At 54.6% G+C, this 26340-nt stretch overlaps 1 protein-coding gene across 1 annotated transcript in view; it reads left to right on the top strand.

Moving 5' to 3' along the window:
• Nucleotides 1–467: 467 nt before the first annotated feature.
• LOC138361310 (NADH-ubiquinone oxidoreductase chain 5-like) overlaps nucleotides 468–26340 on the top strand; it is a 31257-nt gene continuing 5384 nt past the window's right edge. Inside the window, exons 1-7 of the mRNA XM_069320676.1 lie at nucleotides 468–980; nucleotides 3469–3777; nucleotides 5537–6328; nucleotides 7373–7864; nucleotides 10219–10512; nucleotides 12305–12625; nucleotides 14419–14868. Of these exons, the coding sequence (XP_069176777.1) occupies nucleotides 468–980; nucleotides 3469–3777; nucleotides 5537–6328; nucleotides 7373–7864; nucleotides 10219–10512; nucleotides 12305–12625; nucleotides 14419–14868 (3171 nt within the window). The remainder of the gene's footprint in view (nucleotides 981–3468; nucleotides 3778–5536; nucleotides 6329–7372; nucleotides 7865–10218; nucleotides 10513–12304; nucleotides 12626–14418; nucleotides 14869–26340) is intronic.

Raw genomic sequence — 26340 nt, 5'->3', positions numbered from 1 at the left:
TGCTGGTGCTAATGCAGGTGATGGCGCTGGTGCTGGTGCTGGTGTTGGTGCTGCTGGTGCTGATGTGGCTGCTAATGCTGCTGGTGCTGGTGCTGCTGCTGCTGCTGGTGCTGCTGGTGGTGCTGGTGCTGTTGCTATTGCTGCTGGTGCTGGTGCTGCTGGTGCGGCTGTTGGTGCTGCTGGTGCTGGTGCTGCTGGTGTTGGTGCTGCTGTTGCTGGTGGTACTGGTGCTGCTGTTGCTGCTTGTGCTGCTGGTGCTGCTGATGCTGCTGGTGCTGCTTCTGGTGCTGGTGCTGCTGGTGCTGGTGCTGTTGCTACTGCTGGTGATAGTGCTGGTGCTGATGCTGGTGCTGCTGGTGCTGGTGCTGCTGGTGTTGGTGCTGCTGTTGCTGGTGGTACTAGTGCTGCTGGAGCTGGTGCTACTGGTGCTGCTGTTGCTGCTTGTGCTGCTAGTGCTGGCGCTGCTAATGCAGCTGGTGCTGCTTCTGGTGCTGGTGCTGCTGGTGCTGGTGCTGTTGCTACTGATGGTGATAGTGCTGGTGCTGATGCTGGTGCTGCTGGTGTTAGTGCTAGTGCTGCTGGTGCTGATGCTTAAGCTGCTTGTGTTGCTGCTGGTGCTGGTGCTACTGGTGCTGCTGATGTTGGTGCAAGTGATGCTTATTCTGGTGCTGCTGGTGCTGGTACGGTTGATGGTGCTGCTTGTGCTGGTGCTGGTGCGGCTGCTGGTGTTACTGTTGCTGGTACTCCTGGTGCTGGTGCTATTGCTGGTGGTGCTGATGCTAGTGCTGCTGCAGGGGCTGGTGCTGCTTGTGCTGGTGCTGCTGTTGCTGCAGGTGCTAGTGCTGCTGGTGCTGGTGTTGGTGCTGCTGGTGCTGGTGCTGGTGTGGCTGATAATGCTTCTGGTGCTAGTGCTGCTGGTGGAGCTGCTAGTGCTGCAGGTGCTCGTGCTGCTGGTGCTGGTGCTGCTTGTGCTGGTGCTGGTGCAGGGTGGTCCTGCTGGTGCTGGAATTGGTGCTGGTGCTGCTGTTGCTGGTGCTGGTGCTACTGCTGGTGATGGTGTTGTGCTGGTACTGGTGCTGCTGGTGCTGGTGCTGGTGTTGCTTATGCTGGTGCTGGTGCTGGTGCTAGTGCTGAGACTGGTGCTGTTGGTACTAGTGCAGTTACTGGTGCTGATTGTGCTGGTGCTGCGGGTGCAGGTGCTGGTGCTGCTTGTGCTGGTACTGGTGGTACTGCTGGTGCTGGTGCTGTGCTGCTGTTGGTGGTGCTGGTGCTACTGGTGCTGATGCAGGTGTTGTTGGTGCTGGTGCTGCTGGTACTGGTGCTGTTGCTGGTGCTGCTGGTGCTGGTGCTGGTGCTGCTGCTGGCGCTGCTGGTGCTGTTGCTGCTAGTGCGGGTGATGCTGGTGCTGTCGGTGCTGGCGCTGCTGGTGCAGGTGCTGGTGGAGCTGCTGGTGCTGGTGCTGCTTGTGCTGGTGTTTGTGTTACAGCTGGTGATTGTGCTGGTGCTGGTGCTGGTGCTGATGCTGGTGCTGATGCTGGTGCTGGTGTTGCTTGTGCTGTTGTTGTTGCTGGTGCTGGTGCTGGTGGTGCTGGTTGTGCTGGTGCTGGTGGTGCTGGTGCTACTGTTGGTGCTGCTTGTTCCGCTGCTATTGCTGCTGATGCTGGTGCTGCAGGCGCTGATGCTGCTGGTGCTAGTGGTGCTGGTGCTGATGCTGCTGGTGCTGGTGTTGGTGGTGCTGTTGCTGTTGCTGGTGCTGCTGGTGATGGTGCTGGTGATGGTGCTGCTGGTGTTGAGGCTGGTGCTGCATCTTCAGGTGCTGCTGGTGCTCGTGCTGCATATTCTGGCCCTGCTGGTGCTGGTGCGCCTGCTGGTGCTGGTGCGCCTGCTGGTGCTGGTGCGCCTGCTGGTGCTGCTGGTTCTGGTGCGCCTGCTGGTGCTGCTGGAGCTTGTGCTGCTGGTGCTGGTGCTGTTGCTGCTGGTGCTGCTAGTGCTGGTGCTGCTAGTGCTGGTGCTGCTAGTGCTGGTGCTGGTGCTGCTGGTGCTAGTGCTAGTGCTGCTGGTGCTGGTGCTTAATCTGCTTGTGTTGCTGCTAGTGCTGGTGCTACTGGTGCTGCTGATGTTGGTGCTAGTGATGCATATTCTGGTGCTGCTGGAGCTGGTGCTGCTGGTGCTGGTGCTGATGGTGTTGGTGCTGGTGCTCCATATTGCTGATGCTGGAGCTGGTGCTGGTGGTGCTGGTGCTACTGTTGGTGCTGCTGGTTCCGCTGCTGCTGCTAGTGCTGCTGCAGGGGCTGGTGCAGCTGGTGCTCGTGCTACTGGTGCTGCTGCTGCTGCAGGTGCTAGTGCTGCTGGTGCTGGTGTTGGTGCTGCTGGAGCTAGTGCTGGTGCTGGTGCTAGTGTGGCTGATAATGCTGCTGGTGCTGGTGCTGCTAGTGCTGGTGCTGGTGCTGCTGGTGCTAGTGCTAGTGCTGCTGGTGCTGGTGCTTAATCTGCTTGTGTTGCTGCTGGTGCTGGTGCTACTGGTGCTGCTGATGTTGGTGCTAGTGATGCATATTCTGGTGCTGCTGGAGCTGGTGCTGCTGGTGCTGGTGCTGATGGTGTTGGTGCTGGTGCTCCATATTGCTGATGCTGGAGCTGGTGCTGGTGGTGCTGGTGCTACTGTTGGTGCTGCTGGTTCCGCTGCTGCTGCTAGTGCTGCTGCAGGGGCTGGTGCAGCTGGTGCTCGTGCTACTGGTGCTGCTGTTGCTGCAGGTGCTAGTGCTGCTGTTGCTGCAGGTGCTAGTGCTGCTGGTGCTGGTGTTGGTGCTGCTGGAGCTAGTGCTGGTGCTGGTGCTAGTGTGGCTGATAATGCTGCTGGTGCTGGTGCTGCTGCTGCTTGTGCTGCTGGTGGAGCTGCTAGTGCTGCAAGTGCTGGTGCTGCTGGTGCTGGTGCTGGTGCTGCTTGTGCTGGTGCTGGTGCAGGGTGGTCCTGCTGGTGCTGGAACTGGTGCTGGTGCTGCTGTTGCTGGTGCTGGTGCTACTGCTGGTGCTACTGCTGGGCTGGTGCTGGTGTTGCTGGTGCTGGTGCTGGTGTTGCTTATGCTGGTGCTGGTGGTGGTGCTGGTGCTAGTGCTGAGACTGGTGCTGTTGGTACTGGTGCTGTTACTGGTGCTGCTGGTGCTGGTGCTGCGGGTGCTGGTGCTGGTGCTGCTTGTGCTGGTGCTGGTGGTGGTGCTGGTGCTGGTTGTGCTGCTGGTGCTGGTTGTGCTGCTGGTGCTGGTGCTGGTACTGGTGCTGTTGATGGTGCTGCTGGTGCTGGTGTTGCTGCTGGTGCAGCTAATGCAGGTGCTGGTGGAGCTGCTGGTGCTGGTACTGGTGCTGGTACTGGTACTGGTGGTGATGGTGCTGCTGGTACTGGTGCTGGTGCTGGTGCTGCTTGTGCTGGTGTTTGTGTTACAGCTGGTGATTGTGCTGGTGTTTGTGTTACAGCTGGTGATTGTGCTGGTGCTGGTGCTGGTGGTGCTGATGGTGCTGGTGCAGGTGGTGCTGGTGCTACTGTTGGTGCTGCTGGTTCCGCTGTTAGTGCTGCTGATGCTGGTGCTGCTGGCGCTGATGCTGCTGGTGCTAGTGGTGCTGGTGCTGGTGCTGCTGGTGCTGGTGTTGAGGCTGGTGCTGCTGATGCTGGTGCTGCATCTTCAGGTGCTGCTGGTGCTCGTGCTGTATATTCTGGCTCTGCTGGTGCTGGTGCGCCTGCTGGTGCTGCTGGTGCTGGTGCGCCTGCTGGTGCTGCTGGAGCTTGTGATGCTGGTGCTGGGGCTGGTACTGCTGGTGCTGCTGGTGCTGGTGTTAGAGCTGGTGCTGCTGCTGTTGGTGCTGCTGGTGCTGGTGCGGTTCCTGCTGGTGCTGCTGCTGGTGCTGGTGTTGCTGGTGCTGCTGCTGGTGCTCGTGCTTGCACTGCTGGTGCTGCTGGTGCTGGTGCTGGTGCTGCTGGTGCTGGTGCTTGGACTGCTGGTGCTACTGGTGCTGGTGGTGCTGGTGCTGCTGGTGCTGCTGGTACTGGTGCTGGTGCTATTGCAGGTGATGGTGCTGTTGCTGGTGTTGGTGCTGCTGGTGCTGATGCTGGTGTTGCTGCTAATGCTACTGGTGCTGGCGTTGCTGCTAATGCTACTGGTGCTGGTGCTGCTGCTGCTGGTGCAACTGGTGCTGGTGCTGGTGCAGGGTGGTGCTGCTGGTGCTGGTATTGGTGCTGGTGCTGCTGTTGCTGGTGCTGGTGCTACAGCTGGTGATGGTGCTGTGCTGGTGCTGGTGCTTCTGGTGCTGGTGCTGGTGTTGCTTAAGCTGGTGCTGGTGCTGGTGCTAGTGCTGAGGCTAGTGCTGTTGGTACTTGTGCTGTTGCTGGTGCTGCTGGTGCTGGTGCTGGTGCTTCTGGGTGCTGGTGATGGTGCTGCTGTTACTGGTGATGGTGCTGGTGCTGGTGTTGCTGCTGGTGCAGCTGGTGCAGGTGCTGCTGATGTTGCTGGTGCTGCTGGTGCAGCTGCTAGTGCTGCTGGTGCTGGTGCTGCTGGTGCTGGTGCTGCTTGTGCTGGTGCAGGTGGTGCTACTGGTGCTGGTATCGGTGCTGGTACGGCTGTTTCTGGTGCTGATGCTACTGCTAATGATGGTGCTGGTGGTGCTTGTGCTGGTGCTGGTGTTGCTTGTGCTGGTGATGGTGCTAGTGCTACTGTTGGTGATGGTGCTGGGGTTGTTGGTGCTGCTGCTGGTGCTGCTGGTACTGGTGCTGTTGCTGGTGCTGCTGGTGCTGGTGCTGGTGCTGCTGGTGCTGCTGCTGGCGCTGCTGGTGCTGGTGCTGCTAGTACTGATGATACTGGTGCTGCTGGTGCTGGTGCTGCTGCTGCTGGTGCTGGTGGAGCTGCTGGTGCTGGTACTGGTGCTGCTTTTGCTGCTGGTGCTGGTGCTGTTGATGGTGTTGATGTTGCTGCTGCTGGTGTATGGCTGCTGGTGTATGGCTGCTGCTAGTGCTGGTGCTGCTGATGCTGCTGCTGGTGCTGGAGCTGGTGCTGCTGCTTTTGGTGCTCCTGGTGCTGGTGCTGGTGCTGTTGCTGGTGCTGATGGTGCTGCTGCTGGTGTATGGCTGTTGGTGCGCGAGCTGGTGCTGGAGGTGCTGGTGCTGGTGCTGCTGTTGGTGCTGGTGCTGGTGGTGCTGATACTGCTGGTGGTGCTTGTGCTACTGGTGCTGGTGGTGCTGGTGGTGCTGGTGTTGTTGGTGCTGGTGGTGGTGATGGGGCTGCAGTTACTGGTGCTGCTTGTGCTGGTGCTGGTGGTGGTGCTGGTGCTGGCTGTGCTGCTGGTGTTGGTTGTGCTGCTGGTGCTGGTGCTGGTACTGGTGCTGTTGATGGTGCTGCTTTTGCTGGTGTTGCTGCTGGTGCAGCTGGTGCAGGTGCTGCTGGTGCTGCTGGTGCAGCTGGTGCAGGTGCTGTTGGTGCTGCTGGTGAAGCTGCTAGTGCTGCTGGTGCTGGTGCTGGTGCTGCTGGTGCTGGTGCTGCTTGTGCTGGTGCAGGTGGTGCTGCTGTTGCTAGTGCTTGTGCTGGTGCTACTGGTGATGGAGCTGGTGCTGGTAATGGTGCTGGTGGTGCTGGAGCTGGTGCTGGTGCTGGTGTTGCTTGTGCTGGTGATGGTGCTAGTGCTACTGCTGGTGATGGTGCTGGTGGTGCTGGTGATGGTGCTAGTGCTACTGCTGGTAATGGTGCAGGTGGTGCTGCTGGTACTGGTGCTGTTGCTGGTGATGCTGGTGCTGCTGGTCCTGCTGGTGCTGCTGCTGGCGCTGCTGGTGCTGTTGCTGCTAGTGCTGGTGATGCTGGTGCTGTCGGGGCAGGCGCTGCTGGTGCAGGTGCTGGTGGAGCTGCTGGTGCTGGTACTGGTGCTTGTACTGGTACTGGTGGTGATGGTGCTGCTGGTACTGGTGCTGGTGCTGGTGCTGCTTGTGCTGGTGATTGTGTTACAGCTGGTGATTGTGCTGGTGTTTGTGTTACAGCTGGTGATTGTGCTGGTGCTGGTGCTGGTGGTGCTGCTGGTGCTGGTGCAGGTGGTGCTGGTGCAGGTGGTGCTGGTGATACTGTTGGTGCTGCTGGTTCCGCTGTTAGTGCTGCTGATGCTGGTGCTGCTGACGCTGATGCTGCTGGTGCTAGTGGTGCTGGTGCTGGTGCTGCTGGTGCTGGTGTTGAGGCTGGTGCTGCATCTTCAGGTGCTGCTGGTGCTCGTGCTGCATATTCTGGCCCTGCAGGTGCTTGTGCGCCTGCTGGTGCTGCTGGTGCTGGTGCGCCTGCTGGTGCTGCTGGAGCTTGTGCTGCTGGTGCTGCTGGCGCTTGTGCTGCTGGTGCTGGTGCTGGTACTGCTGGTGCTGCTGGTGCTGGTGTTAGAGCTGGTGCTGCTGCTGTTGGTGCTGCTGGTGCTGGTGCGGTTGCTGCTGATGGTGCTGCTGGTGCTGGTGTTGCTGGTGCTGCTGCTGGTGCTGGTGCTTGGACTGCTGGTGCTGGTGCTGGTGCTGCTGGTGCTGGTGCTTGGACTGCTGGTGCTACTGGTGCTGGTACTGGTGCTGGTGCTGCTGTTGCTGGTGCTGGTGCTGGTGGTGCTGGTGCTGCTGGTGCCGCTGGTACTGGTGCTGGTGCTATTGCAGGTGACGGTGCTGGTGCTGGTGTTGGTGCTGCTGGTGCTGGTGCGGTTGCTGCTGATGGTGCTGCTGGTGCTGGTGTTGCTGGTGCTGCTGCTGGTGCTGGTGCTTGGACTGCTGGTGCTGGTGCTGGTGCTGCTGGTGCTGGTGCTTGGACTGCTGGTGCTACTGGTGCTGGTACTGGTGCTGGTGCTGCTGTTGCTGGTGCTGGTGCTGGTGGTGCTGGTGCTGCTGGTGCCGCTGGTACTGGTGCTGGTGCTATTGCAGGTGACGGTGCTGGTGCTGGTGTTGGTGCTGCTGGTGCTGATGCTGGTGTTGCTGCTAATGCTACTGGTGCTGGTGTTGCTGCTAATGCTACTGGTGCTGGTGCTGCTGCTGCTGCTGCAACTGGTGCTGGTACTGGTGCAGGGTGGTGCTGCTGGTGCTGGTATTGGTGCTGGTGCTGCTGTTGCTGGTGCTGGTGCTACTGCTGGTGATGGTGCTGTGCTGGTGCTGGTGCTTCTGGTGCTGGTGCTGGTGTTGCTTAAGCTGGTGCTGGTGCTGGTGCTAGTGCTGAGGCTAGTGCTGTTGGTACTTGTGCTGTTGCTGGTGCTGCTGGTGCTGGTGCTGCTGGTGCTGGTGCTGCGGTTGCTGGTGATGGTGCTGCTGTTACTGGTGCTGGTGCTGTTGTTGCTGCTGGTGCAGCTGGTGCAGGTGCTGCTGATGTTGCTGGTGCTGCTGGTGCAGCTGCTAGTGCTGCTGGTGCTGGTGCTGGTGCTGCTGGTGCTGGTGCTGCTTGTGCTGGTGCAGGTGGTGCTTCTGGTGCTGGTATTGGTGCTGGTGCGGCTGTTTCTGGTGCTGATGCTACTGCTAATGATGGTGCTGGTGGTGCTTGTGCTGGTGCTGGTGTTGCTTGTGCTGGTGATGGTGCTAGTGCTACTGTTGGTGATGGTGCTAGTGCTACTGTTGGTGATGGTGCTGGGGTTGTTGGTGCTGCTGCTGGTGCTGCTGGTTCCGCTGTTAGTGCTGCTGATGCTGGTGCTGCTGACGCTGATGCTGCTGGTGCTAGTGGTGCTGGTGCTGGTGCTGCTGGTGCTGGTGTTGAGGCTGGTGCTGCATCTTCAGGTGCTGCTGGTGCTCGTGCTGCATATTCTGGCCCTGCAGGTGCTTGTGCGCCTGCTGGTGCTGCTGGTGCTGGTGTGCCTGCTGGTGCTGCTGGAGCTTGTGCTGCTGGTGCTGGTGATGCTGGCGCTTGTGCTGCTGGTGCTGGTGCTGGTACTGCTGGTGCTGCTGGTGCTGGTGTTAGAGCTGGTGCTGCTGCTGTTGGTGCTGCTGGTGCTGGTGCGGTTGCTGCTGATGGTGCTGCTGGTGCTGGTGTTGCTGGTGCTGCTGCTGGTGCTGGTGCTTGGACTGCTGGTGCTGGTGCTGGTGCTGCTGGTGCTGGTGCTTGGACTGCTGGTGCTACTGGTGCTGGTACTGGTGCTGGTGCTGCTGTTGCTGGTGCTGGTGCTGGTGGTGCTGGTGCTGCTGGTGCCGCTGGTACTGGTGCTGGTGCTATTGCAGGTGACGGTGCTGGTGCTGGTGTTGGTGCTGCTGGTGCTGATGCTGGTGTTGCTGCTAATGCTACTGGTGCTGGTGTTGCTGCTAATGCTACTGGTGCTGGTGCTGCTGCTGCTGGTGCAACTGGTGCTGGTACTGGTGCAGGGTGGTGCTGCTGGTGCTGGTATTGGTGCTGGTGCTGCTGTTGCTGGTGCTGGTGCTACTGCTGGTGATGGTGCTGTGCTGGTGCTGGTGCTTCTGGTGCTGGTGCTGGTGTTGCTTAAGCTGGTGCTGGTGCTGGTGCTAGTGCTGAGGCTAGTGCTGTTGGTACTTGTGCTGTTGCTGGTGCTGCTGGTGCTGGTGCTGCTGGTGCTGGTGCTGCGGTTGCTGGTGATGGTGCTGCTGTTACTGGTGCTGGTGCTGTTGTTGCTGCTGGTGCAGCTGGTGCAGGTGCTGCTGATGTTGCTGGTGCTGCTGGTGCAGCTGCTAGTGCTGCTGGTGCTGGTGCTGGTGCTGCTGGTGCTGGTGCTGCTTGTGCTGGTGCAGGTGGTGCTTCTGGTGCTGGTATTGGTGCTGGTGCGGCTGTTTCTGGTGCTGATGCTACTGCTAATGATGGTGCTGGTGGTGCTTGTGCTGGGGCTGGTGTTGCTTGTGCTGGTGATGGTGCTAGTGCTACTGTTAATGATGGTGCTGGGGTTGTTGGTGCTGCTGCTGGTGCTGCTGGTACTGGTGCTGTTGCTGGTGCTGCTGGTGCTGGTGCTGGTGCTGCTGGTGCTGCTGCTGGCGCTGCTGGTGCTGGTGCTGCTAGTGCTGGTGATACTGGTGCTGCTGGTGCTGGTGCTGCTGGTGCTGGTGCTGGTGGAGCTGCTGGTGCTGGTACTGGTGCTGGTGATGATAGTGCTGCTGGTGTTGGTGCTGGTGCTGCTAGTGCTGGTGCTGGTGCTGCTTTTGCTGCTGGTGCTGGTGCTGTTGCTGGTGTTGATGTTGCTGCTGCTGGTGTATGGCTGCTGGTGTATGGCTGCTGCTAGTGCTGGTGCTGCTGATGCTGCTGCTGGTGCTGGAGCTGGTGCTGCTGCTTTTGGTGCTCCTGGTGCTGGTGCTGGTGCTGATGCTGGTGCTGATGGTGCTGCTGCTGGTGTATGGCTGCTGGTGTATGGCTGCTGCTAGTGCTGGTGCTGCTGGTGCTGCTGCTGGTGCTGGAGCTGGTGCTGGAGGTGCTGGTGTTGCTTGTGCTGCTGTTGGTGCTGGTGCTGGTGGTGCTGGTACTGCTGGTGGTGCTGGTGCTACTGGTGCTGGTGGTGCTGGTGGTGCTGGTGTTGTTGGTGCTGGTGGTGGTGATGGGGCTGCTGTTACTGGTGCTGGTGCTGCTTGTGCTGGTGGTGGTGCTGGTGGTGGTTGTGCTGCTGGTGTTGGTTGTGCTGCTGGTGCTGGTGCTGGTACTGGTGATGTTGATGGTGCTGCTGGTGCTGGTGTTGCTGCTGGTGCAGCTGGTGCAGGTGCTGCTGGTGCTGCTGGTGCAGCTGGAGCAGGTGCTGTTGGTGCTGCTGGTGAAGCTGCTAGTGCTGCTGGTGCTGGTGCTGGTGCTGCTGGTGCTGGTGCTGCTTGTGCTGGTGCAGGTGGTGCTGCTGTTGCTAGTGCTTGTGCTGGTGCTGCTGGTGCTGGAGCTGGTGCTGGTAATGGTGCTGGTGGTGCTTGTGCTGATGCTGGTGCTGGTGTTGCTTGTGCTGGTGATGGTGCTAGTGCTACTGCTGGTGATGGTGCTGGTGGTGCTGGTGATGGTGCTAGTGCTACTGCTGGTAATGGTGCTGGTGGTGCTGCTGGTACTGGTGCTGTTGCTGGTGCTGCTGGTGCTGCTGGTCCTGCTGGTGCTGCTGCTGGCGCTGCTGGTGCTGTTGCTGCTAGTGCTGGTGATGCTGGTGCTGTCGGGGCTGGCGCTGCTGGTGCAGGTGCTGGTGGAGCTGCTGGTGCTGGTACTGGTGTTGGTACTGGTACTGGTGGTGATGGTGCTGCTGGTACTTGTGCTGGTGCTGCTTGTGCTGGTGTTTGTGTTACAGCTGGTGATTGTGCTGGTGCTGGTGCTGGTGGTGCTGCTGGTGCTGGTGCAGGTGGTGCTGGTGCTACTGTTGGTGCTGCTGGTTCCGCTGTTAGTGCTGTTGATGCTGGTGCTGCTGGCGCTGATGCTGCTGGTGCTAGTGGTGCTGGTGCTGGTGCTGCTGGTGCTGGTGTTGAGGCTGGTGCTGCATCTTCAGGTGCTGCTGGTGCTCGTGCTGCATATTCTGGCCCTGCTGGTGCTGGTGCGCCTGCTGGTGCTGCTGGTGCTGGTGCGCCTGCTGGTGCTGCTGGAGCTTGTGCTGCTGGTGTTGGTGCTGGTACTGCTGGTGCTGCTGGTGCTGGTGTTAGAGCTGGTGCTGCTGCTGTTGGTGCTGCTGGTGCTGGTGCGGTTGCTGCTGGTGGTGCTGCTGGTGCTGGTGTTGCTGGTGCTGCTGCTGGTGCTGGTGCTTGGACTGCTGGTGCTGGTACTGGTGCTGGTGCTGGTGCTGCTGGTGCTGGTGCTTGGACTGCTGGTGCTACTGGTGCTGGTACTGGTGCTGGTGCTGCTGTTGCTGGTGCTGGTGCTGGTGGTGCTGGTGCTGCTGGTGCTGCTGGTACTGGTGCTGGTGCTATTGCAGGTGATGGTGCTGGTGCTGGTGTTGGTGCTGCTGGTGCTGATGCTGGTGTTGCTGCTAATGCTACTGGTGCTGGTGTTGCTGCTAATGCTACTGGTGCTGGTGCTGCTGCTGCTGGTGCAACTGGTGCTGGTGCTGGTGCAGGGTGGTGCTGCTGGTGCTGGTATTGGTGCTGGTGCTGCTGTTGCTGGTGCTGGTGCTACTGCTGGTGATGGTGCTGGTGCTGCTGTTGCTGGTGCTGGTGCTTCTGGTGCTGGTGTTGCTTAAGCTGGTGCTGGTGCTGGTGCTAGTGCTGAGGCTAGTGCTGTTGGTACTTGTGCTGTTGCTGGTGCTGCTGGTGCTGGTGCTGGTGCTGGTGCTGCTGGTGCAGGTGCTGCAGGTGCTGGTGATGGTGCTGCTGTTACTGGTGCTGGTGCTGGTGTTGCTGCTGGTGCAGCTGGTGCAGGTGCTGCTGATGTTGCTGGTGCTGCTGGTGCAGCTGCTAGTGCTGCTGGTGCTGGTGCTGGTGCTGCTGGTGCTGGTGCTGCTTGTGCTGGTGCAGGTGGTACTACTGGTGCTGGTATTGGTGCTGGTGCGGCTGTTTCTGGTGCTGATGCTACTGCTAATGATGGTGCTGGTGGTGCTTGTGCTGGTGCTGGTGTTGCTTGTGCTGGTGATGGTGCTAGTGCTACTGTTGGTGATGGTGCTGGGGTTGTTGGTGCTGCTGCTGGTGCTGCTGGTACTGGTGCTGTTGCTGGTGCTGCTGGTGCTGGTGCTGCTGGTGCTGCTGCTGGCGCTGCTGGTGCTGGTGCTGCTAGTGCTGGTAATGCTGGTGCTGCTGGTGCTGGTGCTGCTGGTGCTGGTGGAGCTGCTGGTGCTGGTACTGGTGCTGGTGATGATGGTGCTGCTGGTGTTGGTGCTGGTGCTGCTAGTGCTGGTGCTGGTGCTGCTTTTTGCTGCTGGTGCTGGTGCTGTTGCTGGTGTTGATGTTGCTGCTGCTGGTGTATGGCTGCTGGTGTATGGCTGCTGCTAGTGCTGGTGCTGCTGGTGCTGCTGCTGGTGCTGGAGCTGGTGCTGCTGCTTTTGGTGCTCCTGGTGCTCCTGGTGCTGGTGCTGGTGCTGTTGCTGGTGCTGATGGTGCTGCTGCTGGTGTATGGCTGCTTCTAGTGCTGGTGCTGCTGGTGTATGGCTGCTGCTAGTGCTGGTGCTGCTGGTGCTGCTGCTGGTGCTGGAGCTGGTGCTGGAGGTGCTGGTGTTGCTTGTGTTGCTGTTGGTGCTGGTGCTGGTGGTGCTGGTACTGCTGGTGGTGCTGGTGCTACTGGTGCTGGTGGTGCTGGTGGTGCTGGTGCTGTTGGTGCTGGTGGTGGTGATGGGGCTGCTGTTACTGGTGCTGGTGCTGGTGCTGCTGGTAGTGCTGGTGCTGCTCTTAGTGCTGGGGCTCCTGGTGCTGGTGCTGCTGGTGCTGGTGCTGCTGGTGCTGGTGTTTGTCTTACAGCTGGTGCTGCTTGTGCTGGGGCTGCTGGTGCTGGTGCTGCTGGTGCTGGTGTTTGTCTTGCAGCTGGTGATTGTGCTGGTGCTGCTGGTGCTGGTGCTGGTGGTGCTGGTGGTGCTGGTGGTGCTGGTGCAGGTGGTGCTGGTGCTGCTTCTGCCGCTGCTAGTGCTGCTGATGATGGTGCTGCTTGTGCTGATGCTGCTCGTGCTGGTGCTGCTGATGCAGCTGGTGCTGCTGATGCAGCTGGTGCTTCTTCTGGTGCTGGTGCTGCTGTTGCTGGTGCTGGTTATGCTGGTGCTGGTGATGCTGGAGCTGCTGGTGCTGGTGCTGCTGGTTACTGTGGGTGCTGGTGATGGTGATGCTTGTGCTGGTGCTGCGGGTGCTGGAGCTGGTGCTGCAGGTCCTGCTGCTGGTTCTGGTGCTGGTGCGGCTGCTGGTGTGGCGTCTGGTGCGGCTGGTGCTGGTGCTGGTGCTGCTTGTGCTGCTGGTGCTGGTGCTACTGCTGGTGCTGGTGCGGCTGGTGCTGGTGCTGGTGCTTATGCTGCTGGTGCTGGTGCTTATGCTGCTTGTGCTGGTGCTGCTGGTGCTGGTGCTGCTGGTGTTGGTGCTGGTGCGGCTGGTGCTCCTAGTGCTGATGCTGTTGCTGATGCTGGTGCTAGTGCTGGTGTTTGTGCTACAGCTGGTCATGGTGCTGGTGCTGGTGCTGCTGGTGGTGGTGCTGGTGCTGGTGTTGCTTGTGCTGGTGATGGTGCTAGTGCTACTGTTGGTGATGGTGCTGGGGTTGTTGGTGCTGCTGCTGGTGCTGCTGGTACTGGTGCTGTTGCTGGTGATGCTGGTGCTGGTGCTGGTGCTGCTGGTGCTGCTGCTGGCGCTGCTGGTGCTGGTGCTGCTAGTGCTGGTGATACTGGTGCTGCTGGTGCTGGTGCTGCTGGTGCTGGTGGAGCTGCTGGTGCTGGTACTGGTGCTGGTGATGATGGTGCTGCTGGTGTTGGTGCTGGTGCTGCTAGTGCTGGTGCTGGGACTGCTTTTGCTGCTGGTGCTGGTGCTGTTGTTGGTGCTGATGGTGCTGCTGCTGGTGTATGGCTGCTGGTGTATGGCTGCTGCTAGTGCTGGTGCTGCTGATGCTGCTGCTGGTGCTGGAGCTGGTGCTGCTGCTTTTGGTGCTCCTGGTCCTGGTGCTTGTGCTGTTGCTGGTGCTGATGGTGCTGCTGCTGGTGTATGGCTGCTGGTGTATGGCTGCTGCTAGTGCTGGTGCTGCTGGTGCTGCTGCTGGTGCTGGAGCTGGTGCTGGAGGTGCTGGTGTTGCTTGTGCTGCTGTTGGTGCTGGTGCTGGTGGTGCTGGTACTGCTGGTGGTGCTGGTGCTACTGGTGCTGGTGGTGCTGGTGGTGCTGGTGTTGTTGGTACTGGTGGTGGTGATGGGGCTGCTGTTACTGGTGCTGGTGCTGCTTGTGCTGGTGCTGGTGGTGGTGCTGGTGCTGGTTGTGCTGCTGGTGTTGGTTGTGCTGCTGGTGCTGGTGCTGGTACTGGTGCTGTTGATGGTGCTGCTGGTGCTGGTGTTGCTGCTGGTGCAGCTGGTGCAGGTGCTGCTGGTGCTGCTGGTGCAGCTGGTGCAGGTGCTGTTGGTGCTGCTGGAAAGCTGCTAGTGCTGCTGGTGCTGGTGCTGGTGCTGCTGGTGCTGGTGCTGCTGGTGCTGGTGCTGCTTGTGCTGGTGCTGCTGGTGCTGGAGCTGGTGCTGGTAATGGTGCTGGTGGTGCTTGTGCTGATGCTGGTGCTGCTGGTGCTAGTGCTACTGCTGGTGATGGTGCTGGTGGTGCTGGTGATGGTGCTAGTGCTACTGCTGGTAATGGTGCTGGTGGTGCTGCTGGTACTGGTGCTGTTGCTGGTGCTGCTGGTGCTGCTGGTCCTGCTGGTGCTGCTGCTGGCGCTGCTGGTGCTGTTGCTGCTAGTGCTGGTGATGCTGGTGCTGTCGGGGCTGGCGCTGCTGGTGCAGGTGCTGGTGGAGCTGCTGGTGCTGGTACTGGTGCTGGTACTGGTACTGGTACTGGTACTGGTGGTGATGGTGCTGCTGGTACTGGTGCTGGTGCTGGTGCTGCTTGTGCTGGTGTTTGTGTTACAGCTAGTGATTGTGCTGGTGCTGGTGCTGGTGGTGCTGCTGGTGCTGGTGCTGGTGGTGCTGGTGCTACTGTTGGTGCTGCTGGTTCCTCTGTTAGTGCTGCTGATGCTGGTGCTGCTGGCGCTGATGCTGCTGGTGCTAGTGGTGCTGGTGCTGGTGCTGCTGGTGCTGGTGTTGAGGCTGGTGCTGCATCTTCAGGTGCTGCTGGTGCTCGTGCTGCATATTCTGGCCCTGCTGGTGCTGGTGCGCCTGCTGGTGCTGCTGGTGCTGGTGCGCCTGCTGGTGCTGCTGGAGCTTGTGCTGCTGGTGCTGGTGCTGCTGGTGCTGGTGTTGAGGCTGGTGCTGCATCTTCAGGTGCTGCTGGTGCTCGTGCTGCATATTCTGGCCCTGCTGGTGCTGGTGCGCCTGCTGGTGCTGCTGGTGCTGGTGTTAGAGCTGGTGCTGCTGCTGTTGGTGCTGCTGGTGCTGGTGCGGTTGCTGCTGGTGGTGCTGCTGGTGCTGGTGTTGCTGGTGCTGCTGCTGGTGCTGGTGCTTGGACTGCTGGTGCTGGTGCTGGTGCTGGTGCTGGTGCTGCTGGTGCTGGTGTTCGGACTGCTGGTGCTACTGGTGCTGGTACTGGTGCTGGTGCTGCTGTTGCTGGTGCTGGTGCTGGTGGTGCTGGTGCTGCTGGCGCTGCTGGTACTGGTGCTGGTGCTATTGCAGGTGATGGTGCTGGTGCTGGTGTTGGTGCTGCTGGTGCTGATGCTGGTGTTGCTGCTAATGCTACTGGTGCTGGTGTTGCTGCTAATGCTACTGGTGCTGGTGCTGCTGCTGCTGGTGCAACTGGTGCTGGTGCTGGTGCAGGGTGGTGCTGCTGGTGCTGGTATTGGTGCTGGTGCTGCTGTTGCTGGTACTGGTGCTACTGCTGGTGATTGTGCTGTGCTGGTGCTGGTGCTTCTGGTGCTGGTGCTGGTGTTGCTTAAGCTGGTGCTGGTGCTGGTGCTAGTGCTGAGGCTAGTGCTGTTGGTACTTGTGCTGTTGGTACTTGTGCTGTTGCTGGTGCTGCTGGTGCTGGTGCTGGTGCTGCTGGTGCTGGTGCTGCGGGTGCTGGTGATGGTGCTGCTGTTACTGGTGCTGGTGCTGGTGTTGCTGCTGGTGCAGCTGGTGTAGGTGCTGCTGATATTGCTGGTGCTGCTGGTGCAGCTGCTAGTGCTGCTGGTGCTGGTGCTGGTGCTGCTGGTGCTGCTTGTGCTGGTGCAGGTGGTGCTACTGGTGCTGGTATTGGTGCTGGTGCGGCTGTTTCTGGTGCTGATGCTACTGCTAATGATGGTGCTGGTGGTGCTTGTGCTGGTGCTGGTGTTGCTTGTGCTGGTGATGGTGCTAGTGCTACTGTTGGTGATGGTGCTGGGGTTGTTGGTGCTGCTGCTGGTGCTGCTGGTACTGGTGCTGTTGGTGGTGCTGCTGGTGCTGGTGCTGGTGCTGCTGGTGCTGCTGCTGGCGCTGCTGGTGCTGGTGCTGCTAGTGCTGGTGATGCTGGTGCTGCTGGTGCTGGTGCTGCTGGTGCTGGTGCTGGTGGAGCTGCTGGTGCTGGTACTGGTGCTGGTGATGATGGTGCTGCTGGTGTTGGTGCTGGTGCTGCTAGTGCTGGTGCTGGTGCTGCTTTTGCTGCTGGTGCTGTTGCTGGTGTTGATGTTGCTGCTGCTGGTGTATGGCTGCTGCTAGTGCTGGTGCTGCTGCTGGTGCTGGAGCTGGTGCTGCTGCTTTTGGTGCTCCTGGTGCTGGTGCTGGTGCTGTTGCTGGTGCTGATGGTGCTGCTGCTGGTGTATGGCTGCTGGTGTATGGCTGCTGCTAGTGCTGGTGCTGCTGGTGCTGCTGCTGGTGCTGGAGCTGGTGCTAGAGGTGCTGGTGTTGCTTGTGTTGCTGTTGGTGCTGGTGCTGGTGGTGCTGGTGCTGGTGGTGCTGGTGCTACTGGTGCTGGTGGTGCTGGTGCTGTTGGTGCTGGTGGTGGTGATGGGGCTGCTGTTACTGGTGCTGGTGCTGGTGGTGCTGGTGCTGCTGGTAGTGCTGGTGCTGCTCCTAGTGCTGGGGCTCCTGGTGCTGGTGCTGGTGCTGCTGGTGCTGGTGTTTGTGTTACAGCTGGTGCTGCTGGTGCTGGGGCTGCTGGTGCTGGTGTTTGTCTTACAGCTGGTGATTGTGCTGGTGCTGGTGCTGGTGGTGCTGGTGGTGGTGGTGGTGGTGGTCCTGGTGCAGGTGGTGCTGGTGCTGCTTGTGCCGCTGCTAGTGCTGCTGATGATGGTGCTGCTGGTGCTGATGCTGCTCGTGCTGGTGCTGCTGATGCAGCTGGTGCTGCTTCTGGTGCTGGTGCTGCTGGTGCTGGTGCTGGTGCTGCTTCTGGTGCTGGTGCTGCTGGTGCTGGTGATGCTGGTGCTGCTTCTGGTGCTGGTGCTGCTTCTGGTGCTGGTGCTGCTGGTGCTGGTGCTGATGCTGCTTCTGGTGCTGGTGCTGGTGCTGGTGCTGGTGCTGCTTCTGGTGCTGGTGCTGCTTCTGGTGCTGGTGCTGCTGGAGCTGGTGATGCTGGTGCTGGTGATGCTGGTGCTGGTGATGCTGGAGCTGCTGGTGTTGGTGCTGCTGGTTACTGTGGGTGCTGGTGATGGTGCTGCTTGTGCTGGTGCTGCGGGTGCTGGAGCTGGTGCTGGTGATGATGATGCTGCTGGTACTGGTGCTGGTGCTGCTGGTGTTGGTGCTGGTGCTGCTGGTGTTGGTGCTGCTGGTGTTGGTGCTGCTGGTGTTGGTGCTAGTGCGGCTGGTGCTGCTGGTGTTGGTGCTGCTGGTTTTGGTGCTGCTGGTGTTGGTGCTGCTGGTGTTGGTGCTACTGGTGTTGGTGCTGCTGGTGTTGGTGCTGGTGCTGGTGCTGCTGGTGCTGATGCTGGTGCTACTGCTGGTGCTGGTGCGGCTGGTGCTGGTGCTGGTGCTTATGCTGCTTGTGCTGGTGCTGCTGGTGTTGGTGCTGCTGGTGTTGGTGCTGGTGCGGCAGGTGCTGCTAGTGCTGATGTTTTGCTGATGCTGGTGCTGGTGTTTGTGCTACAGCTGGTCATGGTGCTGGTGCTTGTGCTGCTGGTGGTGGTGCTGGTGCTGGTGTTGCTTGTGCTGCTGTTCGTGCTGGTGCTGTTGGTGCTTGTGCTGCTGGTGCTGGTGCTTCTGCTGGTGCTGCTGGTTCCGCTGCTAGTTGCTGCTGGTGCCGGTGCTGCTGGTGCTGATGCTGCTAGTGCTGGTGGTGCTGGTGGTGCTGCTGGTGCTTGTGGTTCTAGTGCTGCTGGTTCTCGTGCTGGTGCTGCTGGTTCTGGTGGTGCTGCTGCTGTTGCTGGTGCTGCTGGTGATGGTGCTGGTGATGGTGCTGCAGGTGCTGATGCTGGTGTTGCTGATGCTGGTGCTGCTGGTGCTGGTGCTGCATCTTCTGGCACTGCTGGTGCTGGTGCGGCTGCTGGAGCTGCTGGTGCTGCTGGTGCTGGTTCTGCTGGTGCTGGTGCTGCTGCTGCTGGTGCTGCTGCAGGGGCTGGTGCTGCTGCTGCTGGTGCTACTGGTGCAGCTGTTGCTATAGGTGCTAGTGCTGCTGGTGCTGCTTCTGGTGCTGTTGCTGCTGGTGCTGGTACTGGTGCTAATGCAGGTGATGGTGCTGGTACTGGTGCTGGTGTTGGTGCTGCTTCTTGTGCTGGTGCTACTGCTGGTGCTGCTGATGGAGCTGCTAGTGCTGTAGGTGCTGGTGCTGCTGGTGCTGGTGCTGATGCTGGTTCTGCTTGTGCTGGTGCTGCTGCTGCTGCTGCTGGTGCTGGTGCTACTGCTGGTGATAGTGCTGTGTTGGTGCTGGTGCTGCTGGTGCTGGTGCAGGGTGGTGCTGCTGGTGCTGGTACTGGTGCTGGTGCTGGTGCTGCTGGTGCTGGTGCTACTGCTGGTGATAGTACTGTGTTGGTGCTGGTGCTGCTGGTGCTGGTGTTGCTTGTGCTGTTGTGTTTGCTGATGCTGGTGCTTGTGGTGCTGGTGGTACTGGTGCTGGTGGTGCTGGTGCTAGTGGTGCTGGTGCTGGTGGTGCTGGTGCTCCTGCTGGTGCTGCTGGTGCCGCTTGTGCCGCTGCTAGTGCTGCTGATGCTGGTGCTGCTGGCGCTGATGCTGCTGGTGCTAGTGGTGCTGGTGCTGGTGTTGGTGGTGCTGCTGCTGTTGCTGGTGCTGCTGGTGATGGTGCTGCATGTTCTGGTGCTGCTGGTGCTGGTGCTGCATATTCTGGCGCTGCTGGTGCTGGTGCGCCTGCTGGTGCTGCTGGTGTTTGTCCTGCTGGTGCTGGTGCTGGTACTGATTGTGCTGCTGATGGTGCTGCTGGTGCTGGTGCTACTTGTGGGACATTTGGGGCTTGAGTCTGATTATTTAAATATTAATGCAGTAAATTAAATTACGAAGGACCACCCGCTTTTATAGTAAAGAGGGAAACTGAGAATTTCTGATCATTAGATAATTCCTAGATGAAACCAGTAACTATGGATAAAATACTAGAGAATATGATCATAGAAATAATTAATGGGCTGTATAATTAAATGAATCAAACCCGCAAACACCTACATTGGGGGGTTATTACTGGAAGTCAGTACGTCCAGGAACTAGTGTGGTTCGTTCACTAATCCAAATTATAATAAGCTAATCCTATGAATTATAGTGAAACTAATGTCATTACCATGAATGGGAACATAGATTATAAGTATAGTAATGATAGTCACAATAAACACATGTTAAACCAAAGGAATTCTGCATGTAATTAATTCAGAAATTTCATGAATAAATACAAAGAAATCTTAGCTTAAAGAAGATTCCTTTATGTAAGCCACGACGCTTCCTCTAATCCCCTGGGCTCGGCTGGCTGACGAATAGGATGGATTAACATGGGAGAAGGCGGCAGGGAGAATTCTTCTCACGTGCTGCAAGACAAATATTTACAGTAGCAACTAATTAAACTACCGAATCTCTATATTCAAGAAATTAAGAGTTACAAGTGATAATAGGTAATCACCTGTGGTTTGCTGTTATCATGCATCGTCACGGTCAATCACCCAGCTACTACACTACACTTTACCAGATGCATCAAATAAAGAGAAGATACTTAGCTAATATGGGCACTGTATAAGTTTTAAGATTGCCGAAATTCGCGTCCCCAGGCTCTGGCTTCAGCCTATCCTGGATAATGGCGCGCTTCACTGGCCGGTCACGTGTAGTCAGGAACCAGATTAAAAAGGTTCCTTATGTTACACCAGCACCAGTTGAAGATATTATCTGCAAGGTTGTTCACCCCTCACATTGGCGACTTTCATCTGAGGATGGATAACGTCTACCCTGATGGCTGGGCAATGGCGTCTCCTCGTGAGCACGATACGGGTAGGTCTGCCTCAGAGCTTCCCTCCACGTGTACTGGCTTGCTCCTCCTCACCCACGCCGCGTCCCGCGTTCATTAAACAAATTATTGTCATGAATATTAGTATTTCTCGCATTTATGCTTGAAATGTTGGAGACTGGACGGGTTTATTATTTAGAAGAGGGAAATATTATTATTTGCCAATTTAGTGATAGTAAACGTATAAGGGAGAGGAATTAATGTCTCCCCATGGCATTCACTCGTGACGTTAACTTTTATTACTCGATAATCGCTATGACTCTAACGCTCTATTCGGCTCTTAGTTGGAAGTCAATTTATCTGTAATTAATTATCACACAGAATGCCTTAGATATAGAGAATCGAATTTAATTCTCAGATACATTGGATATAATGTGTTCATTGTTATGAAATCTGACGCAATACTGGCGTTGGATGACGTGAGAATTCTAGCCTACTGCACAGATGAAATTATTAGTACATGAGAATTCTACGTGGTGTTAATTTTACTTGCTACAATAATTAGTAGAGTTAGTAATAATTAATGAGAATACAACAGTGTTGTATTCGGTGTTGGAAATTTCCAACATAACTCCGGGGCGAGGATCCTAGGGTCGTAGTGTACTGTGGAGTACTGACCTATCCCGAAGTGTTATTAAGATTAGTACATTAGTATGTTAATATGTTAGTATGTTAGTACACACATAACGAACGTCCCGGATTTATCATGGACTTACAAGAACTTGAGTCTTGCTATTTACATGTCAAATGAAACATGTTGCTTATAGCCTACACAATATTTATAGATTTTAACCCACACAATTTAAACTAACAGAATCTACTACGATGGGATATCCTGGGTCATTGTGTCGTGTAATGGTTTGTTACGTGATATCACATCGTAGTATCATCATAGTTATCTAAGTGGGAAGTGAAGGAAATTACTCTTGTTCAGAGTTGTAATAGGCTTGCAAATTCCGCCTACATTGTTGAGCAGCAGCTCTAGTGGGGCGGTTGCTTGGAGGATCAGAATTATTACCCTCGGAAATTAATTGAGAAACTGGATCTGGCTGATATTCTTGCTCAGTCAGTTCAAGGGGAACCAGCTTCTCTAAAGTTTTTAGAGTAGTGTTGCCTCGGCACAAAACTTTAACTACTCTCAGGACACCTTGTCGGTCTGGATGAATGGTAACAATTTTACCTATAGGCCACTCTGACCACTCTGGTCCATCACTGTCGACTAGTACTAGGTCTCCTGGTTTTAATTGCACTTTATTATAAGGACTCGAAGCTCCGTAGTGGTACTCTCGTAGAGCTGTGAGGTACTCTCGAGTCCACACCTCATTCCACCTGTTAATAACTCTAGAAAGATGCTGGTAGCTTTCCACCAAGTCTCCTCTGGTCACATGTGACGGGTCTACAGGGTCCTCTTCGGCTAAAGGGATGAGAGGGCTCAGTAGACCTCCATGGATCGAGTGTGAGGGGCTCAGAGGTTCTCTCTGGGTGAAATCATCAGACAGGTAGGTTATTGGGCGGTTATTGACTCGCGCCTCGATTTCCACAACAATAGTTTGGAGTTCTGAGTAACTGACCTTTTGTCGGTGTAAAGTTTTCCTTAGACACTTCTTGACTGTGCCTACCATTCGCTCATAGAACCCACCTTGCCAAGGGGCTCTCGGTGCTATGAATTTCCAGTGACATTGTCGTCTCTGTAGGACTGACTGTACTTCTGAGTGGTTCCAGACTTCTCGCAAACAACTTTCTCCTGCCACAAAATTAGAACCGTTGTCCGATATCATTAATTTAGGACACGATCGGCGGGCAGCAAATCTGCGGAAAGCTTGAATGAAGGCCTCAGCACTCATGTCTGGAGTGACCTCTAAGTGTACGCCTCTGGTTGTAGCACACGTAAAGAGACAAATGTACGCCTTCACTGGTATATTATCTGGGTTACCAGTGAGGAGTAAGGCTCCTGTATAATCAACACCAGTGGTTTCGAAAGGACGAAAATGAACCACTCGTTCTTCTGGGAGTGGTGGAGGTCCTGGGTAAGGACATACTCTAGCGTCGTATCTCTTACAGATTACACAAGATTTGATAATTGTCTTAACAGTCTGACGACCTTGAGGAAGCCAGTACTTTTGTCTAAGATCGGTGAGAGTATCTAAAACTCCACCATGTAATGTACCATATTGATGGTGGTGTAAGACAAGAAGTTTAGTTATGATGTGGTGACGAGGTAGAAGAATTGGATTCTTGGTGTCCAAATCAATTTTTGCATGTAGCAAACGTCCTCCACATCGTAGTATGTTATGAGTGTTGGCATCATACCAGATACCTAGAGACTTAGTTAATTTATCTGGAAGATTTTCATATTCACTTCCATATGTCTCTTGTTGTGCACGTTTGATCCAGTAGAGGATAGGATTGGGAAATTTATGTCAAATTCCTACCTTAGCAAGGAAATCAAACACGTGTGCAGTCACTCGTAACAATTTGCTTAAGTTAGAATAATGATGAGGATCAATGGCTAATATTCGTTGAGGTTCTGGTTCTTTCATGGGAGTGGTGATATTGGTCACTATGACTTGTGGCTTTTGTTTGGGCCACTGACCACCAACAAGCCATGAAGGTCCATTGAACCACAGCGAAGACTTGACAAGTTGTTTTAATGTTAATCCTCGAGATAGATAATCTGCAGGATTGTCCTTAGTAGGAACATGTCTAAATTTATATCCAGCAGATAAATCATGAATCTCCCTGACGCGATTACTGACGTAAGGGGTTTTGTTGTTATTGTTTCTTACCCATTGTAAGACTGCTTCGTTGTTTGACCACACTACAATCTCACCAAAGTGGATATTATTGAGTGTTTTTGCCAAGCAATGGGCTAATCTTACTCCCACTAGCAATGCAGTCAACTCCATCTGAGGTAAAGATCTCTTCTTAATGGGAGCAACTCTTGCTTTAGATGTGAGCAGAATTGATTGTGCACTGTTAACTAAATAGGCTACTGCGCCATATGCTTTGAAAGAGGCATCGCAAAAAACATGCAAATTGGTGGGTAAGTTTGGTCCTGAAGCATTACGAGGAAATTTCAAAACGCCTAACTGATTAAAATCCGTTGAGAGTATTTGCCATTTGGCTTGTAACTCACTTGATAACGGATCATCCCATCCCATATGGTTTTGCCAGCACTCCTGCATTAGGAGTTTGCCCCTTATTAATATAGGACTAAGTAGGCCTAAAGGGTCAAATGGTTGACTGACAAATGAGAGCAGTGTTCTCATGGTAAGGGTTGAATTATCAGTTTGCACTGACTTGACATTCATCTCGTCAGTGTTGGTGTTCCATTCCACGCGTAGAACCTTTAATTGACTGGGTACCTGATAATCTGGAAATTCTTTCTCGATTACCTGGTTAAGCAGTTTATTATTTGAGGCCCATGACTGTAGTGGCATATTGGCTCCTAACAGTTCACGGTTAGCCTCATGGTAGATTTCTACCAGATCAGCTTGATCATTAGTTGTCCCCTGGAAATTGTCGACATATAAGTTGTCGCTAATGTCTGCCTTATAAGGGCTGTTTGATTTCCTCAAATGCGTGTCTAATGTTGCTTGCAAAAGAAACGGTGAGGACGTAGCTCCAAATAATACTGAGGCAAAATGATAGGTGATTATTTCACTGTTAGGATCCAGTGGATCCTTAAACCAGAGGAATTTTGTGTAGTCACGATCTTCCTCCTGTAACCCTACTCGGAGAAAGGCTTTGCTGATATCAGCTGTATAGGCAAAAATGCCTGTGCGAAATCGTAACAACACATCATGTAGCCTTTGTGTTAGGCTAGGTCCCGTTTGGAGACATTCATTTAAAGACACACTGCTTGGCTTTACTTTAGCACTGCAGTTAAAGACAATACGAATAGGTGTTGTCAATGAGTCTTTCACCACTGCGTGGTGAGGTAAATAATGACCTGTTTTTCGGTCATCGTGTTCAACAACTTCAATGAACTTATGGTTAAGTTGTTGTTGGATAAGTTGATGATACATGTTTAGTTTGTCTGGCTGCTTCTGCAGTCGTGTTAATTGAGACTGCAATTGTGAGGCTGCCATAAAATAATTAACTGGAAATTGTGGATGATCCAACTTCCATGGGAGTCTTACCCAGTATTGTTTATTTGAGTAGACAACTGTATCCAGATATTGCTGGTAAGTCCACGTATCATCAGGACTTGGTTGCTCAGGGATGATGCCTAAGGTGTCTAAATCCCACAAACGATGTATTGGTGGGTCAGACTCAATATCCTCAGATATTTCCCTGAAGCGTAGTGGTGACTGTTCTAAGCCTAGTCACGACACAATTACATTATTGGATTGTTGGTTTGTGGACGTTGGACCTTGTCTGAAAAGCACTGGTCCTGTGAGCAATTTGCCTCCTGCGGACGACAACAAATTCATACCATGTTGCCTAGTGCATCCAGTTATAAACTTGTAATAATGATCTGCGCCTATAAGTATTCCAATATCTGTGAGGCAGTCAGAATTTATTTTATAATCTGCTAGCCTCATGCGGTTTCGTTTAAGGTGTCTCGCAGTGCGAGCTAATCCTGTGACCTGCAGGTCTGTAGGAATCTTATCCACTACTACCGCTTGGATTGGACTAGTAGAAGATCCCAGTCTTACTAATACTTTAACTACCTTGTAGTCACGAGGTCCACTATTTGACAAGAAACCAGAAATATTTAACCTCACACTTTTGGCAGGTTTTAAATTTAACTCATCTACCAACTGTTGTGTAATGAAGGTTTTCTGTGAGCCTTGGTCAAAAAGACCCCTAGTGTTAATTCTAGATCTTCGGTTTATTAGTTTAAGTTGAGCTGTAGGCAAAGTAGTATTATTGCCTGACTCAGTAGCAAGTACATTCACTTCGTGATGCACTTTGCAATATTGCACTGCAGTAGAATTCGTAGAATTCTCTCCAGTGGTCATGGTTGGTGTAGAAGATTTTCTACATAAGGCGTAGTGGTGTACACCTTGGTTACAGCGGTTGCAGGAACGTAGCTGCACTGCACATTTCTTGGGATCATGAGAGCCCATGCACTTGGTGCACTTGTGCAATTCTTGTAACCTTTTAACCCTAACATTATAAGTAGGATAAACAGAGCATTGATAAGTGGTGTGTTCCTGATTGCAGAACAGACACTTTCTCTGGTTAATAGACTTAGTCTCTTTAGTAGACAAGTCATTGGTTATCTCTGAAGGAGATACTGAATATGTACCTACATTTCCACTTCTTTTCCCAGTGGATGGAGCAGGTTTGGATTTATGTTTATTAGACTTACTCTGAGGCTGTTTAGGTTTGACTGAAATGTCAGTACTAGTTGGTTTAGACTCAGGTTTAATTTTATCATGAGTCTTTAACCTGTTAACTGTGATCCTCAATCCCTCGAAAATTTGATCGAGAGTGAGAAACTCGGTATTATAATGTGAGCAGAGCTCGGTCAAGACATTTCGAGGTAATTTCCTCTGTAATAGTAGCTTGATAGACCATTCTGAAGCAGGTATATTAACTTTAGTACCTAAGGCCTTTACTAGAGACTCTACTTCTAGTCTGAAGCTTTGAAGTGACTCTGGTCTACTATTTGGTGCATTTAGATCTAGCAATTGATAATAGAGGGTAGCTTACTCTTTGTTGCAATAGTTCAACTTCAGGAGTTTTATAGCTTCCTCATAATTACTCTCATTAAGAGTAAGGTTATGTATGACCTTTTTAGCCTCTCCTGTGAGAAGACTAAGTAGGTATGAAAATTTAGAAACCTTGTCTAGAGACGGTTTCTTATGGATGTGAACTTCAAAGGAAGTCCAAAAATTTTCCTAATTTTCTGTATCTAATCCTGAAAATGTAGGTAAGTCTAGAGTAGGTAAACGAACCTCTGGTAGTTGACTATTGAAGTGAGACCCAGTGTTACTGGTATTGGATCCAGATTGTTTTGCTAATTTAGATAATTTAGCCTGATAATTATATCCTGAGTCTCATCTTCATATTGGGAGATGTCGTCTACAATTTGACTTGCTTCATCAGGATCAGTTTCTACAGTATTTAGCAGATCAAGGTAAGATTTACCTGCAGATTTGACTTGATCAAATTTCAGATCAGCCACTCTAACTGATGTCTCTAAGTGATAAGAGTCAATGGGAGTATCTTTAGTTAAGCCCTCAGCCTTATTAATTAATCTGGTCAAATGACCTTTAAGGCTAATGTAGGTTCTCCTCAATTGCTCAGGAGTAGCCATGTTGGGCTTAGGTTCAAACTTCACAGTGTTAGTATAGGTATTACTAATGAAGCTTGGGTACTTGTTCATTAGTGAACAAATAACATTAATTGTAGCCTAATTTAAGGTGGTTACTTTATATTTTTCCTCACTTGAGGTTGAATGTACCTACCTACCTAACAACAAATAGCTAGATATTTTGTGCACTGTCTGAACTTCACCATTAGTTCTCGTCTGGTTAGCTCTTCTATATCGCCATCAGAGT

The sequence above is a fragment of the Procambarus clarkii genome, unplaced genomic scaffold, assembly GCF_040958095.1.
Source record: "Procambarus clarkii isolate CNS0578487 unplaced genomic scaffold, FALCON_Pclarkii_2.0 HiC_scaffold_306, whole genome shotgun sequence".
Classification (NCBI taxonomy): domain Eukaryota; kingdom Metazoa; phylum Arthropoda; class Malacostraca; order Decapoda; family Cambaridae; genus Procambarus; species Procambarus clarkii.
This window is presented reverse-complemented; position numbering and strand designations above follow the sequence as displayed.